The 11,395-nt window shown below is 41.7% G+C and overlaps 1 protein-coding gene across 1 annotated transcript in view; it reads left to right on the top strand.

Moving 5' to 3' along the window:
- Window positions 1-66: 66 nt before the first annotated feature.
- The window catches only part of LOC149466135 (uncharacterized), a 42,969-nt gene continuing 31,640 nt past the window's right edge, over window positions 67-11,395 (top strand). The window contains exons 1-5 of the mRNA XM_089672824.1: window positions 67-152; window positions 5,798-5,897; window positions 6,022-6,119; window positions 6,366-6,456; window positions 10,695-10,790. Of these exons, the coding sequence (XP_089528950.1) occupies window positions 5,864-5,897; window positions 6,022-6,119; window positions 6,366-6,456; window positions 10,695-10,790 (319 nt within the window). The 5' untranslated portion in view covers window positions 67-152; window positions 5,798-5,863. The remainder of the gene's footprint in view (window positions 153-5,797; window positions 5,898-6,021; window positions 6,120-6,365; window positions 6,457-10,694; window positions 10,791-11,395) is intronic.

Here is an 11,395-nt window from a genome sequence, read left to right as displayed (position 1 = left end):
CTCCTCTATGAGATTTGTGATCTGAGGGCTAGAGGAGTTGGAGGCCATTTTGTTGTAGCCCAAAGTTGGGGGAGTAAGGAGGAGCTCTAGCAGTGTGGAAATCCTCCTGGTGGGGGTGGCAGACAGGAGAGAGTGTATCCAGTGAGGAGGAGGTAATATTGCATTTTTAATTATTAGACTGAGCCTGCTTTACATAGAATAGAGGGAGGGGCTGGAATTAAATTTGTAACCCTTTTCCTTGCCTGTCTCTGAAGCTCTGCCCCTCCGCAGCCTCTGCTCATCGCGCTACTTCTGAATATTTGTCATGCGTCCCTTATTCTGCAGGGCAGTTCCTCCAATCTTGTATTTTGCATTTAATCCCATCCCCCAGTATCGTACAAAGTGCCCCTTGAAGTGGGAAGATGGCAGCTAAGTTGCTATGGTGGGCGGCACACAAAGTGCCCCATCTTTACCCCTGTCACAGAAAAGGGGACTTACATAGAGAAGAGACCAGGGCTTCTGAGGGTAAAGCACTGTAAACAAAGCAGAATTTTTCTAATGTTTGTAGGAATCTTGACATCGATGGCCAACCGCCTGGCCTCTGCACTCCACTTGCCAGTTCCCTCCACCAGTCTACTGAGTCTGAGTCTTTTCCACCAGAAAAAAACAGGGGATCATAAACACAGAGGACATTTTTCGGGATTGCCAGTGTGTGACGGTTGAACAATGGCCAAGACAACCAGTGCCGGACTATAAAGGGTTTCATGTAGGGGTCCAGACAACTGTCCAGTTTTATTGCCAGCATTGTCCCCATTGGGAGGATTACCTCTTATTTCCTGTCCCATATGTCACTAGGATAGGCCAATAAGGGGAATTCTTTCCTCCGGAGATACAGCAATAAAACTGGACCGGAGTCCACTCCATCCAAAGAAAAAAAGCTTGGCTGGAATTCTATTTAAATATTAATGGCCTTTATTCGCTGCTATTTAAACCCTTCATGCCGGCGCCTCCTAGCCCTTTAAGGGTTTCAGAAGCCGGGAGGCAGGGTTTAGGGTCATGTGACCGCCGTGACACACCGTCATGGCGGGCACATGATTGGGAAAGGTCCCGATCTCCTCTTTCGATCGGGACCTTTCCGTGAGTACCGGAAATGTGTGTTGGGAGCACGCAGGGCGCGCGTTCTCAGCACGTATGTCTTTTTATAATAGAACGCAAATGTGCGCCCACTCGGCGTCTAGGCCCAGACGCTGGGAGGCCGCACATTTGCGTTCGGCCGGCTTGAAGAGGTTAACCACTTCAAGTCCGGACACTTTCACCCCCTTCCTGCCCAGGCCAATTTTCAGTTTTCAGTGCTATCACACTTTGAATGACAATTGCGCGGTCATGCAACACTGTACCCATATGAATTTTTTAGCATTTTTTGAGACAGATAAAGCTTTATTTTGGTGGTATTTATTCACCACTGGGATTTTTAATTTTTTTGCTATATAAATGAAAAAGTCCCAACATTTTGAACAAAAAGTGTTTTTCTTATACAATTTTGCAAATAAATAATCTTTCTTCATAAATCTTTCCCAAAATGTATTCAGCTATCTTTTTAGTAAAAAAAAAAAATAACCCAAATTAGTTTATAACCAAAAATGTTTTTAAATTTTTATTTTTTTATATTATTATTTATGTTTTATTTTTAGCATTCCGTCACCCTAGCAGTACAGTGTCACCATAGTGACACTGTACTACTTGTGGGGTGTGATGAAGATTTTTTTTTCCTTTTTTACACTGATTGCTTTTACACCCATAAAAGCAATCATTTCTCCTTCTCTCTGGCTGCATTCCTGCAGCCATTGAGAAATACTGTGAGAGCTGTGATTGGTCACAGCTTGTCACATGGTACAAGGCTGTTGTGAATATCATTCACGGATTTCACACATAGTAAGCAATGATGTCAGGAAGTGACATCTTGTTTACTACTGTTCCTGTGATCACTGATTGGCCAATCAGTGATCACATGAATTGGGACCTCACACAGAGGTCCCGTACAGCGTTCGGTGTACAGAGATTCGGATACAGCGGGCACCGGATCGCAGTGCCGCATGCTCCTAGGGAACGCGCACAGGCAGGGAATGCAGAGGCCGTTTATAAACGGCAACCCGCTCCTGCACTACTCCTGTCTGGCCATTTATGTACATGGCCCGGGCGGGAAGTGGTTAAAGTGCAACTAAACCCTCCTCTCCTTTACCGCCAAGGAAGCTGCCATCTTAGCCTTTGTTTAGTTTACAGTTGCCATGGTGGTGCACATGTGATCAGACAGGACGCCAGCCATTTGATGGTTTGATAGTTCAGTTGACAGCATAAGCAACTGTGACAGTTATTATTCATGGCACACCTTGAATGTAACTGTCTTGGAAACCGGTTGGGTTTAGTTCTGTGTTAAAGCGCATGTGTAAACTCTAACTGGATGACATTTAGTTTGGTGAAGCCCCGTGTTTAATAAGTAGAGATGAGCTTGGGCGCTCTTCTGAACCCATGTAGCTGAGCCTGCCAGGAAGCGGGTGCTTGGAAAAGGGCCAATCACCTACAGCCAGAGCATCCCCTCTTGTTTTTTTTAACAAGTAAAACTGTTTGTTGAATAAAAAGATACAATATTATTATTGTTATTATTATACAGGATTTATATAGCGCCAACAGTTTGCTCAGCGCTTTACAATATAAAGAGAGACAATACAGCAACAATACAGTTCAGTACAAGAGGGTGAGGAGGGCCCTGCTCCTTGGAGCTTACAATCTAGGAGGGAGGGGCTAGTGGTACAAAAGGTAATAACTGTGGGGGATGGACTGGTTGGAAGAGTAGAAGATTCCGTTATTAGCTGAGGGCAGGATAGGCTTCCCTGAAGAGAGAGGTTTTCAGAGATCGCCTAAAAGTGAGCAGAGTAGGCGATAGTCTGATGAATTGGGGTAGAGAGTGCCAGAGGATGGGTGAAGCTGTGGAGAAGTTCTGGGGATGAGCATGGGAGGAGGAGACAAGGGAGCTAGAGAGTAGGAGGTCTTGCGAAGAGTGGAGAGTACAGTTTGGGTGATATTTGGAGACAAGATCGGTGATGTAATTTGTGGTAGTGTTATCAATGGCTTTATACGTTATTGTTAATGTTTTGAATTTTATCCGTTGGGCAATGGGAAGCCAGTGGAGGGATTGGCAGAGAGGGCTGGCAGATACAGAACTGTTAGTAAGGTGGATGAGTCTGGCAGCAGCATTCATGTATACAAGCAGTATACAAATCGTATCCAGTGCCAACAGAGATCCAACCCCCCCCCCCCCTTGTTTACATGCAGCTGTGGCATGGGAATTGTCCCTGTTGCCAACTGGCCCTTTAAAGGTTATGTAGTTGGTATGGTTGAATAAAGACACTGGTTCATCCAGTTCAACCCGAGAGCGTGTGACTACTTTTATCCCTTATCTCTATACATTGTGTTTTTTACTCCATCTACACTCTCTGCTAATACCAGCAAGTATGGAAGGGAGTTTAATATTCTTACCGCTCTAACAGTAAAGAACTCCTTACGCAGATTAAGATTGAACCACTTCTTGTCCAACTTCATTGTGTGGCCCCATGTCTTCTTTAGAAACCAAAATTTAAAATGTTTTCTTCCAATGCTAGAGTCACCATTCAATGATTTGTATATCACCATCATATCCCCTCTTAAGCATGGCTTCTCCAGGGAGAATTAGTTTAATTTTAGTAGTCGTTTTTTTGTGGTCTCCTTAAGACCAAAATTTAAAATAAATAGCGAGTTACAGAAACTAATTATGATTGTCAGTTAAACTTTTTCATTGTTTCTAAGCTGGGAATGTCTGTGATTTAAATTCATCTGTACAAAACTCTGGGGTAGAACAAACAATTCAGGTTTCTGCAGCTCTGAGATAGGTAAACATACATGACACATGGATCTTGGCCTATCTTAAGTTCAGTCCAGTTACCCTCAAAAATCATCTTTTAAAATGTAAAATCATAGAAACCTTACCACCACCACCAACTATGGAAGGGAGTTCCACATCCTTACTACTCTAACAGTTAAGAACCCCTTATGCAGTTTAAGATTGAACCACTTCTTGTCCAACTTCATTTTGTGGCCGCATGTCTTCTTTAGAGACCAAAATTGACAAAAGTTTCCTCCCAATGCTAGAGTCACTATTCAATGATTTGTATATTGTTATCATATCCCCTCTTAAGCATTGCTTCTCCAGGGAGAATAAGTTTAATTTTTGTAGTAGTTCCTCATAACTGAGGCCCTCCAGTCCCCTTATTAGCTTTTTTGCCCTTCTCTGGACTATCTCCAGTCCAAGGACATTGTAAGGATTGGTGACCAAAAGAACTGGTAGGCATACTCAGGCCAGACCAAAGTTTTAAAAGGATCATAGCGATTACTTCCTGGCACCTCGGACACTTGGGTTTGGAAGAGCATTCTCTTCCCATTCTCCATATCTATTAATAAACAGTTGCCATGATTTTTTTCCCCTTAAACACTGTTTTTACCCATATTTTATTTTTTTCACCATCTGTGTGCTTCTGATCTCCTCCAGCCACTTTCTGTCTACATGCACTCAGCTCCACCATCAGCTGCACATTGTTGTTCTGAAATTAATTCTTACTGGTGACAGCTTGGACCATGGTTGTGTAATGTGTGTCACCTGCGCCGCTTGTAGTCTGCACCAGCAGCATATATAACAAAGTGACAATGTAGCAAAGTTGGGAGACAGTGTTCACCCCATATCAGAAAGTGTCTGACCAAAGACATTCATGGGAAGATCACCACAGATTACCAGCTGGTGTCAAAAAGTTTAGAGACTAGCTCTGTTTACAAGTAAGTAATTTATTTATTTACGTTTACACATTATCACCCTCAAAATAGCCCTCTTGCACAGCAATACAGCGTTCCCAGTGTTCATGCCACTTCTGGAATGTGTCCTGGAAGTCTTCTTTTCGAAGCACGTCAAGCAAAACAGCGACCTTTCAGCTGGATCTTCAGCTTCTGGAAGATGGTGAAATCCACAGAAGTCAAATCTTGCGAGTAGGGTGGGTGCGGAAGTGAGATCATTGCAGCCTGGTGACGAACTTGGCAGCAACATGGTTCATGTTCAAATCACACGAGAGGATTGCCTGGACTGTTCCATATATCACACCGACAATGGCAGCAATGTTGTGGATTGTTCTCCCACGATCATCATGCACCAAGTGGTTTCGACATTGTGACATATTCCGGGGTTGAGTTAGTTTAAGGTCTTCCTGATCTCTTGTTGTTGTCCAGTGATGGCCACTCAAAACACCTTGAACGAATCATTGCAGCATCGCAGTAAACTTGCCAAATCATGTCAAACGTCTCTGTGACATATTTGCCCAAAATTTCATGTTTGCTGTTTGTCCTAACTTGCTGTCCATGATGAAATAGCAGACGTGGTAACGCCCATGGTCAGAATAGCACCAGTTGCACAGCTCCCGATGTACACATGACGATGTCTTTTGGTACTCTGACCTATGAAGGTTGGTGCTTCCTGTGACTGTACGTGTAGCCTTGAGCTGCCATCTGTTGGCATGTTACAGAACTAGTCTCTAAACTTTTTGATACCACCTCGTACTTTAATGAAAACTGCAGAATTAAAAGTATAAAAAGCAACTTTTGAAATGATGTTTGAGCCTATGTAAGAATTAAGTGATTAGGTGTAGAGCTACTTTAATCATGTTTTGGAGATATGGTGAAAACATCTTTTTTTTATTTAGAATTTGGCCTTTAATAATTATTATACTGCATACACATTTTCCAGGGCCGGTGTTATCCTAATGGGGTTTGGAAATATGTAGAAGGACACAAGGTTCTGTAGAAAGATGTTATGATGGAGAACTGGCCACCCCTCACATCACCGGGTAAGAGGAGACTTTAATTTCTTGTAAAGGAGAGAAGAGTATTGAAGTTCCACCTAGATACACACATCCTCTGATATAAAGACGTAGAAACAATGTATTCAGTCAGTGTGTGTGTTTCCTACAGATGAATCCAGTAATCGAAATCCCGCAAAGAGATGTCCCCGTCCTCTGTATTCCCGGGAATCCACACAGGAACATCAGGAGATCCCTCAGGATTATGAGGTAGATGACACTTTTAAGAGCAAGTTCCAATCTCTGGATCAAGGGCTGGTGATCCATGTCTTAAATCCAATGACTGTTATTGAAAAAGTTCTAGATTTTGACATACGTGGCTCCCCTGCTTCCTCTAGTCACCTACCACTGATTGAAAATTGCTAAAGTTGCCCTTTAACAATACTATTATTTGTAAAGTGGCTTTGTGGACTTTAGTTAAATAATGCAATATCTTTGTCATGTTGTGTCTCTAAGAATGGAAATCTGATTGTGGTTAAAGCTGAAGTGAAAGAGGAAGCAGAAGAGACATCTTTGAGGAAAGAGATTCTTCCAGAGATCAGCCCAGGTGAGTAATAAACACCAAATCCAGAGAAGAGTCCCAGATCCTCCTTGTTCAGTCACTACAACAATCTCTTCTTCTCCCCCCTCCTCTGTCAGTAGGCAGTAATGGGGGGACAGTATGTGCCCAGTGGGGGGGTCAGGAGCCATCAGCCTCTATTGGACTTTGGCTCTCCTCCTCACATCATGTGGAACTGATTTCATTTCTCTGACAAATAGCTTGGTTACATGCTGAAGCACCACCCTAATCTGATTAATTTCAGTTTGGAAAAGAAAAATGTTTCACGTAATTTTCTCAGCGACACATGGTTTTCATCAAAATTTGATAGGCTCCACTTTGATCAGCAGAAGTTGGCATGGAGTTTAATGAGGCTGCCCCGGTTCCTGCTCATGCAAAACTCTCTACTAGCCAATTTCTATCAAGCTGTTATTAAGAATTAGGAGACTGCAGGTGATGCAGCACTGTAAAATTGGCAAGCAGCAGGCCATTTTTGAGCAGGTAGAATTGACTGAAATGTACTTGGGAAAAAGAGTACAGACAGGTATTTTGCTACTAGTACTAAAAGACGACAGATGACACAGCAGTGTAAAATTGGCCTACAGCGGGACAATTGTTAATAGCAAGGCCAGACCTAAATTAAAGTGGTAATTAACTCTCTTCTGTAAAACCCACTAACAGGCAGGGTTTTATAGAGGTCTCTTCTGTCATAAATTACCCCCCTTGCCTGTCAGTGGGTAATTCAATCTGAGCCATGCATGCACAACTCAGATCAAATTTACAGCCCACTCTGCATGCCATGGCGAAGTGACTCCAGTGAAGTCACCACAGCCCAAGCATTCAAGTGGCAGAAGATTTAGAACCTGGAAAGAAAACCGGGTTAACATGGAAGGTAAGCCTCTCATAATGTACTACATAGTTACATAGTCTGCCTGAAAAAAGACAAAAGTCTATCTAGTTCAACCATTAAAAAAAAAAAAAGTTATAATCCTACACCCACAGTTGATTCAGAGGAAGGCAAAAAAAAAAACCCAGCAAAGCATGATCCAATTTGTTCCTGCAGGGAAAAAAAAAATCCTTCCTGATCCCCCGAGAGGCAATTGGATATTCCCTGGATCAACTTTACCTATAAATGTTATATTCAGTTACAGTCAGGTCCATAAATATTGGGACAAAGACACAATTCTAACATTTTTGGCTCTATACACCACCACAATGGATTTGAAATGAAACAAACAAGATGTGCTTTAACTGCAGACTGTCAGCTTTAATTTGAGGGTATTTACATCCAAATCAGGTGAACGGTGTAGGAATTACGACAGTTTGCATATGTGCCTCCCACTTGTTAAGGGACCAAAAGTAATGGGACAATTGGCTTCTCAGCTGTTCCATGACCAGGTGTGTGTTATTCCCTCATTATCCCAATTACAATGAGCAGACAAAAGGACCAGAGTTAATTTCAAGTGTGCTATATGCATTTGGAATCTGTTGCTGTCAACTCTCAAGATGAGATCCAAAGAGCTGTCACTATCAGTGAAGCAAGCCATCATTAGGCTGAAAAAACAAAACAAACCCATCAGAGAGATAGCAAAAACATTAGGCGTGGCCAAAACAACTGTTTGGAACATTCTTAAAAAGAAGGAACGCACCGGTGAGCTCAGCAACACCAAAAGACCCGGAAGACCACGGAAAACAACTGTGGTGGATGACTGAAGAATTCTTTCCCTGGTGAAGAAAACACCCTTCACAACAGTTGGCCAGATCAAGAACACTCTCCAGGAGGTAGGTGTATGTGTGTCAAAGTCAACAATCAAGAGAAGACTTCACCAGAGTGAATACAGAGGGTTCATCACAAGATGTAAACCATTGGTGAGCCTCAAAAACAGGAAGGCCAGATTAGACTTTGCCAAACGACACCTAAAGAAGCCTTCACAGTTCTGGAACAACATCCTATGGACAGATGAGACCAAGATCAACTTGTACCAGAGTGATGGGAAGAGAAGAGTACGGAGAAGGAAAGGAACTGTTTCATGATCCTAAGCATACCACCTCATCAGTGAAGCATGGCGGTGGTAGTGTCATTGCGTGGGCATGTATGGCTGCCAATGGAACTGGTTCTCTTGTATATATTGATGATGTGACTGCTGACAAAAGCAGCAGGATGAATTCTGAAGTGTTTCAGGCAATATTATCTGCTCATATTTAGCCTAATGCTTCAGAACTCATTGGACACCGCTTCACAGTGCAGATGGACAATGACCCAAAGCATACTGCAAAAGCAACCAAAGAGTTTTTTTAAGGGAAAGAAGTGGAATGTTATGCAATGGCCAAGTCAATCACCTGACCTGAATCCGATTGAGCATGCATTTCACTTGCTGAAGACAAAACTGAAGGGAAAATGCCCCAAGAACAAGCAGGAAATAAAGACAGTTGCAGTAGAGGCCTGACAGAGCATCACCAGGGAGGAAACCCAGCGTCTGGTGATGTCTATGCGTTCCAGACTTCAGGCTGTAATTGACTGTATTAAAAAGTGAAAGTTTAATTTATGATTATTATTCTGTCCCATTACTTTTGGTCCCTTAACAAGTGGGAGGCACATATGCAAACTGTTGTAATTCCTACACCGTTCACCTGATTTGGATGTAAATACCTTCAAATTAAAGCTGACAGTCTGCAGTTAAAACACATCTTGTTCGTTTCATTTCAAATCCATTGTGGTGGTGTATAGAGCCAAAAATGTTAGAATTGTGTCAACGTCCCAATATTTATGGACTTGACTGTATTTTCTGTGTATCTAAGAAAGAATCCAGGACTTTCCTACAGCAATCCACTAAGCTGGCCAGAACCAATTCTTGAGGGAGTCTATTCCACATTTTCACAGCTATTACTGTGAAGAAACCTTTCCATGTTTGGAAATTAAATTTCTTTTCCTCTGCATACTAGTATGCGGTGCTGTATGACTTAAACCTGCAGGGGGACACTTTTTTAAATCTCTACTTCCACTTTAATGCAAGATCAAGAGAACAGGCTGGGAATTTACTAGAATGAGTAAAGTAAATGAGTGAACCAGGTAAGTTTCAGTTTGTATTAGATTCAGTGAACCCAGGAAAATATCTGCGAAATCTAAACATAACCTTGAATCCTTTTGGAGTCAATGAGAGCTGAATCTTATTTTTATGGCCTTTATCAAGGACAATTTGTAAGTTTGTGGTAAAAAAAAGGGGTATGGGCGGCTTGGCATTGTCATGGCGGAGAGAGGGGCTTGGTCAGTAACTAATGGAGATGGCCACTAACTAGTATATGCTTTGCTTTAAGCAACCCAATGTAAAAATAGGCAGTATCATACCATAAAATAAAACCAATATATCTCCAAAATTGATGAAAATCCTAAAACACAACCACTGCAAAAAATAATGCTTAGAGGGCATTATTGATCATACACAAATCCTTTTAATAACACACTTGGAGGATGTCTTAAAGTTGCACATTAACTTGTGGAGGCAGTATGATGAACTTTAAATATCACAGCTCTCTGTTGCTGCTGAAGTGTAAACTAGCCAGCTGGAATCTCAGGCCATGACCATGTTTGATCAGCAATGTCATTCAGGATCCCCACTGACTTGTTTACCACTTCAAACACAAGCAGGCAGACGTCTGTCATTTAATGGCAGTAATGGTACCACTGCTAAATGGCAGACTTCCATCTACAATTCGAGGTGTCAAACTGGCAGCCATCATACCTCTGCCTTTGGGAGTCATGCTTGTAACTGTCAATTTTGCAAAGCTTCATGGGACTTGTAATTTGGCAATAGCTGGAGGGCTGTCAGTTTGAAACCCGTGGTCACAATCAACTGGTGGTTTCTTGTAATTGCTGAAGGATATAGCAGTGTAAAATTGGACAGCAGGGATAATAGGCCTAATTGGTATATGCCTAACTTTATTTTATCCATGGGGATAGGGGTTGCCATGAATGTGAGATGGTTTTGTTGCACACTGTTCTTGGACTTTCAAAGGGTACAGCGGCTAGCTGTTTACAGAAGGCAGCTCCATGAGCAGATGGGCAGTGACTAGTAAATACTTTGCCTTAAGCACCCCAAAGTTAAAAAAGGCAGTGTAATAACATAAAAGCAAAAACCAATATATCTACAAAAGAGATAAAAATCCCCCAAAAAACACTCCAAAAATTAATGCTAGGACTATGAATCTCAAAATAATACAGGGGGCTTCACTTTTATTTTTATTCACAGACACCAGTGCAACTCAAGAAAAAGTCAAAGGTGAGGAGGAGGAAGAAGGACATGAAGAGATTAGAGAGGAAGCAATTCCTTTACAAATCTCTGCAGGTGAGTAACAAACATTATATGGCCCTTAGTGGAGAGGACTTTCATTAGCTATTTGGTTCTGCACCCTTGTTCTTATCAAAGCGGAGAAAATGAGAGCCAAAATGCTGAGTTGCTGCCCATTGCAACCAATTAGAAATCTCACTTTGATATTTCATTAAAGGACAGTTGAAATTTGAATAAACAGAGCATTTTGTCTTGGTGGGATTTTCAAGGCACAACACAATTGTTCTCCTAAAACATACATTTTATTTGTACACACATATTTTAAACCAATTTTTTTACATCAAATTTAGTGCATAAAGCCACATATGCATTGAAGCTTGCAACGCAAGTACAGTACAGATTACTTATTCAGGTTTTCAGAAATCTCAACGTGTTTCTTGGATTTTATCCACTTCATAAGGAGTTAAAGATGATTACCACTAAATATGAAAAAACATTTATATTTTGAACACATATTATTATATTCTGCCCAATGTATATCTATGGTTTTTCAGTTTCCATTTACCTGAATATGTCCAAAAAGAAACAAAAGAGGAAGGATCAACGCCGGAAGATCCAGCAGGGAGATATGGATAGATGTGATCCCATTAAGCTGATTGCGA

Source organism: Staurois parvus, unplaced genomic scaffold (genome assembly GCF_062004578.1).
Source record: "Staurois parvus isolate SC_StPar_1 unplaced genomic scaffold, SC_StPar_1.0 ptg000132l, whole genome shotgun sequence".
NCBI classification, from domain to species: domain Eukaryota; kingdom Metazoa; phylum Chordata; class Amphibia; order Anura; family Ranidae; genus Staurois; species Staurois parvus.
The sequence above is the reverse complement of the archived record's forward strand: the minus strand, read 5'-3'. Positions and strand labels throughout refer to the sequence as shown.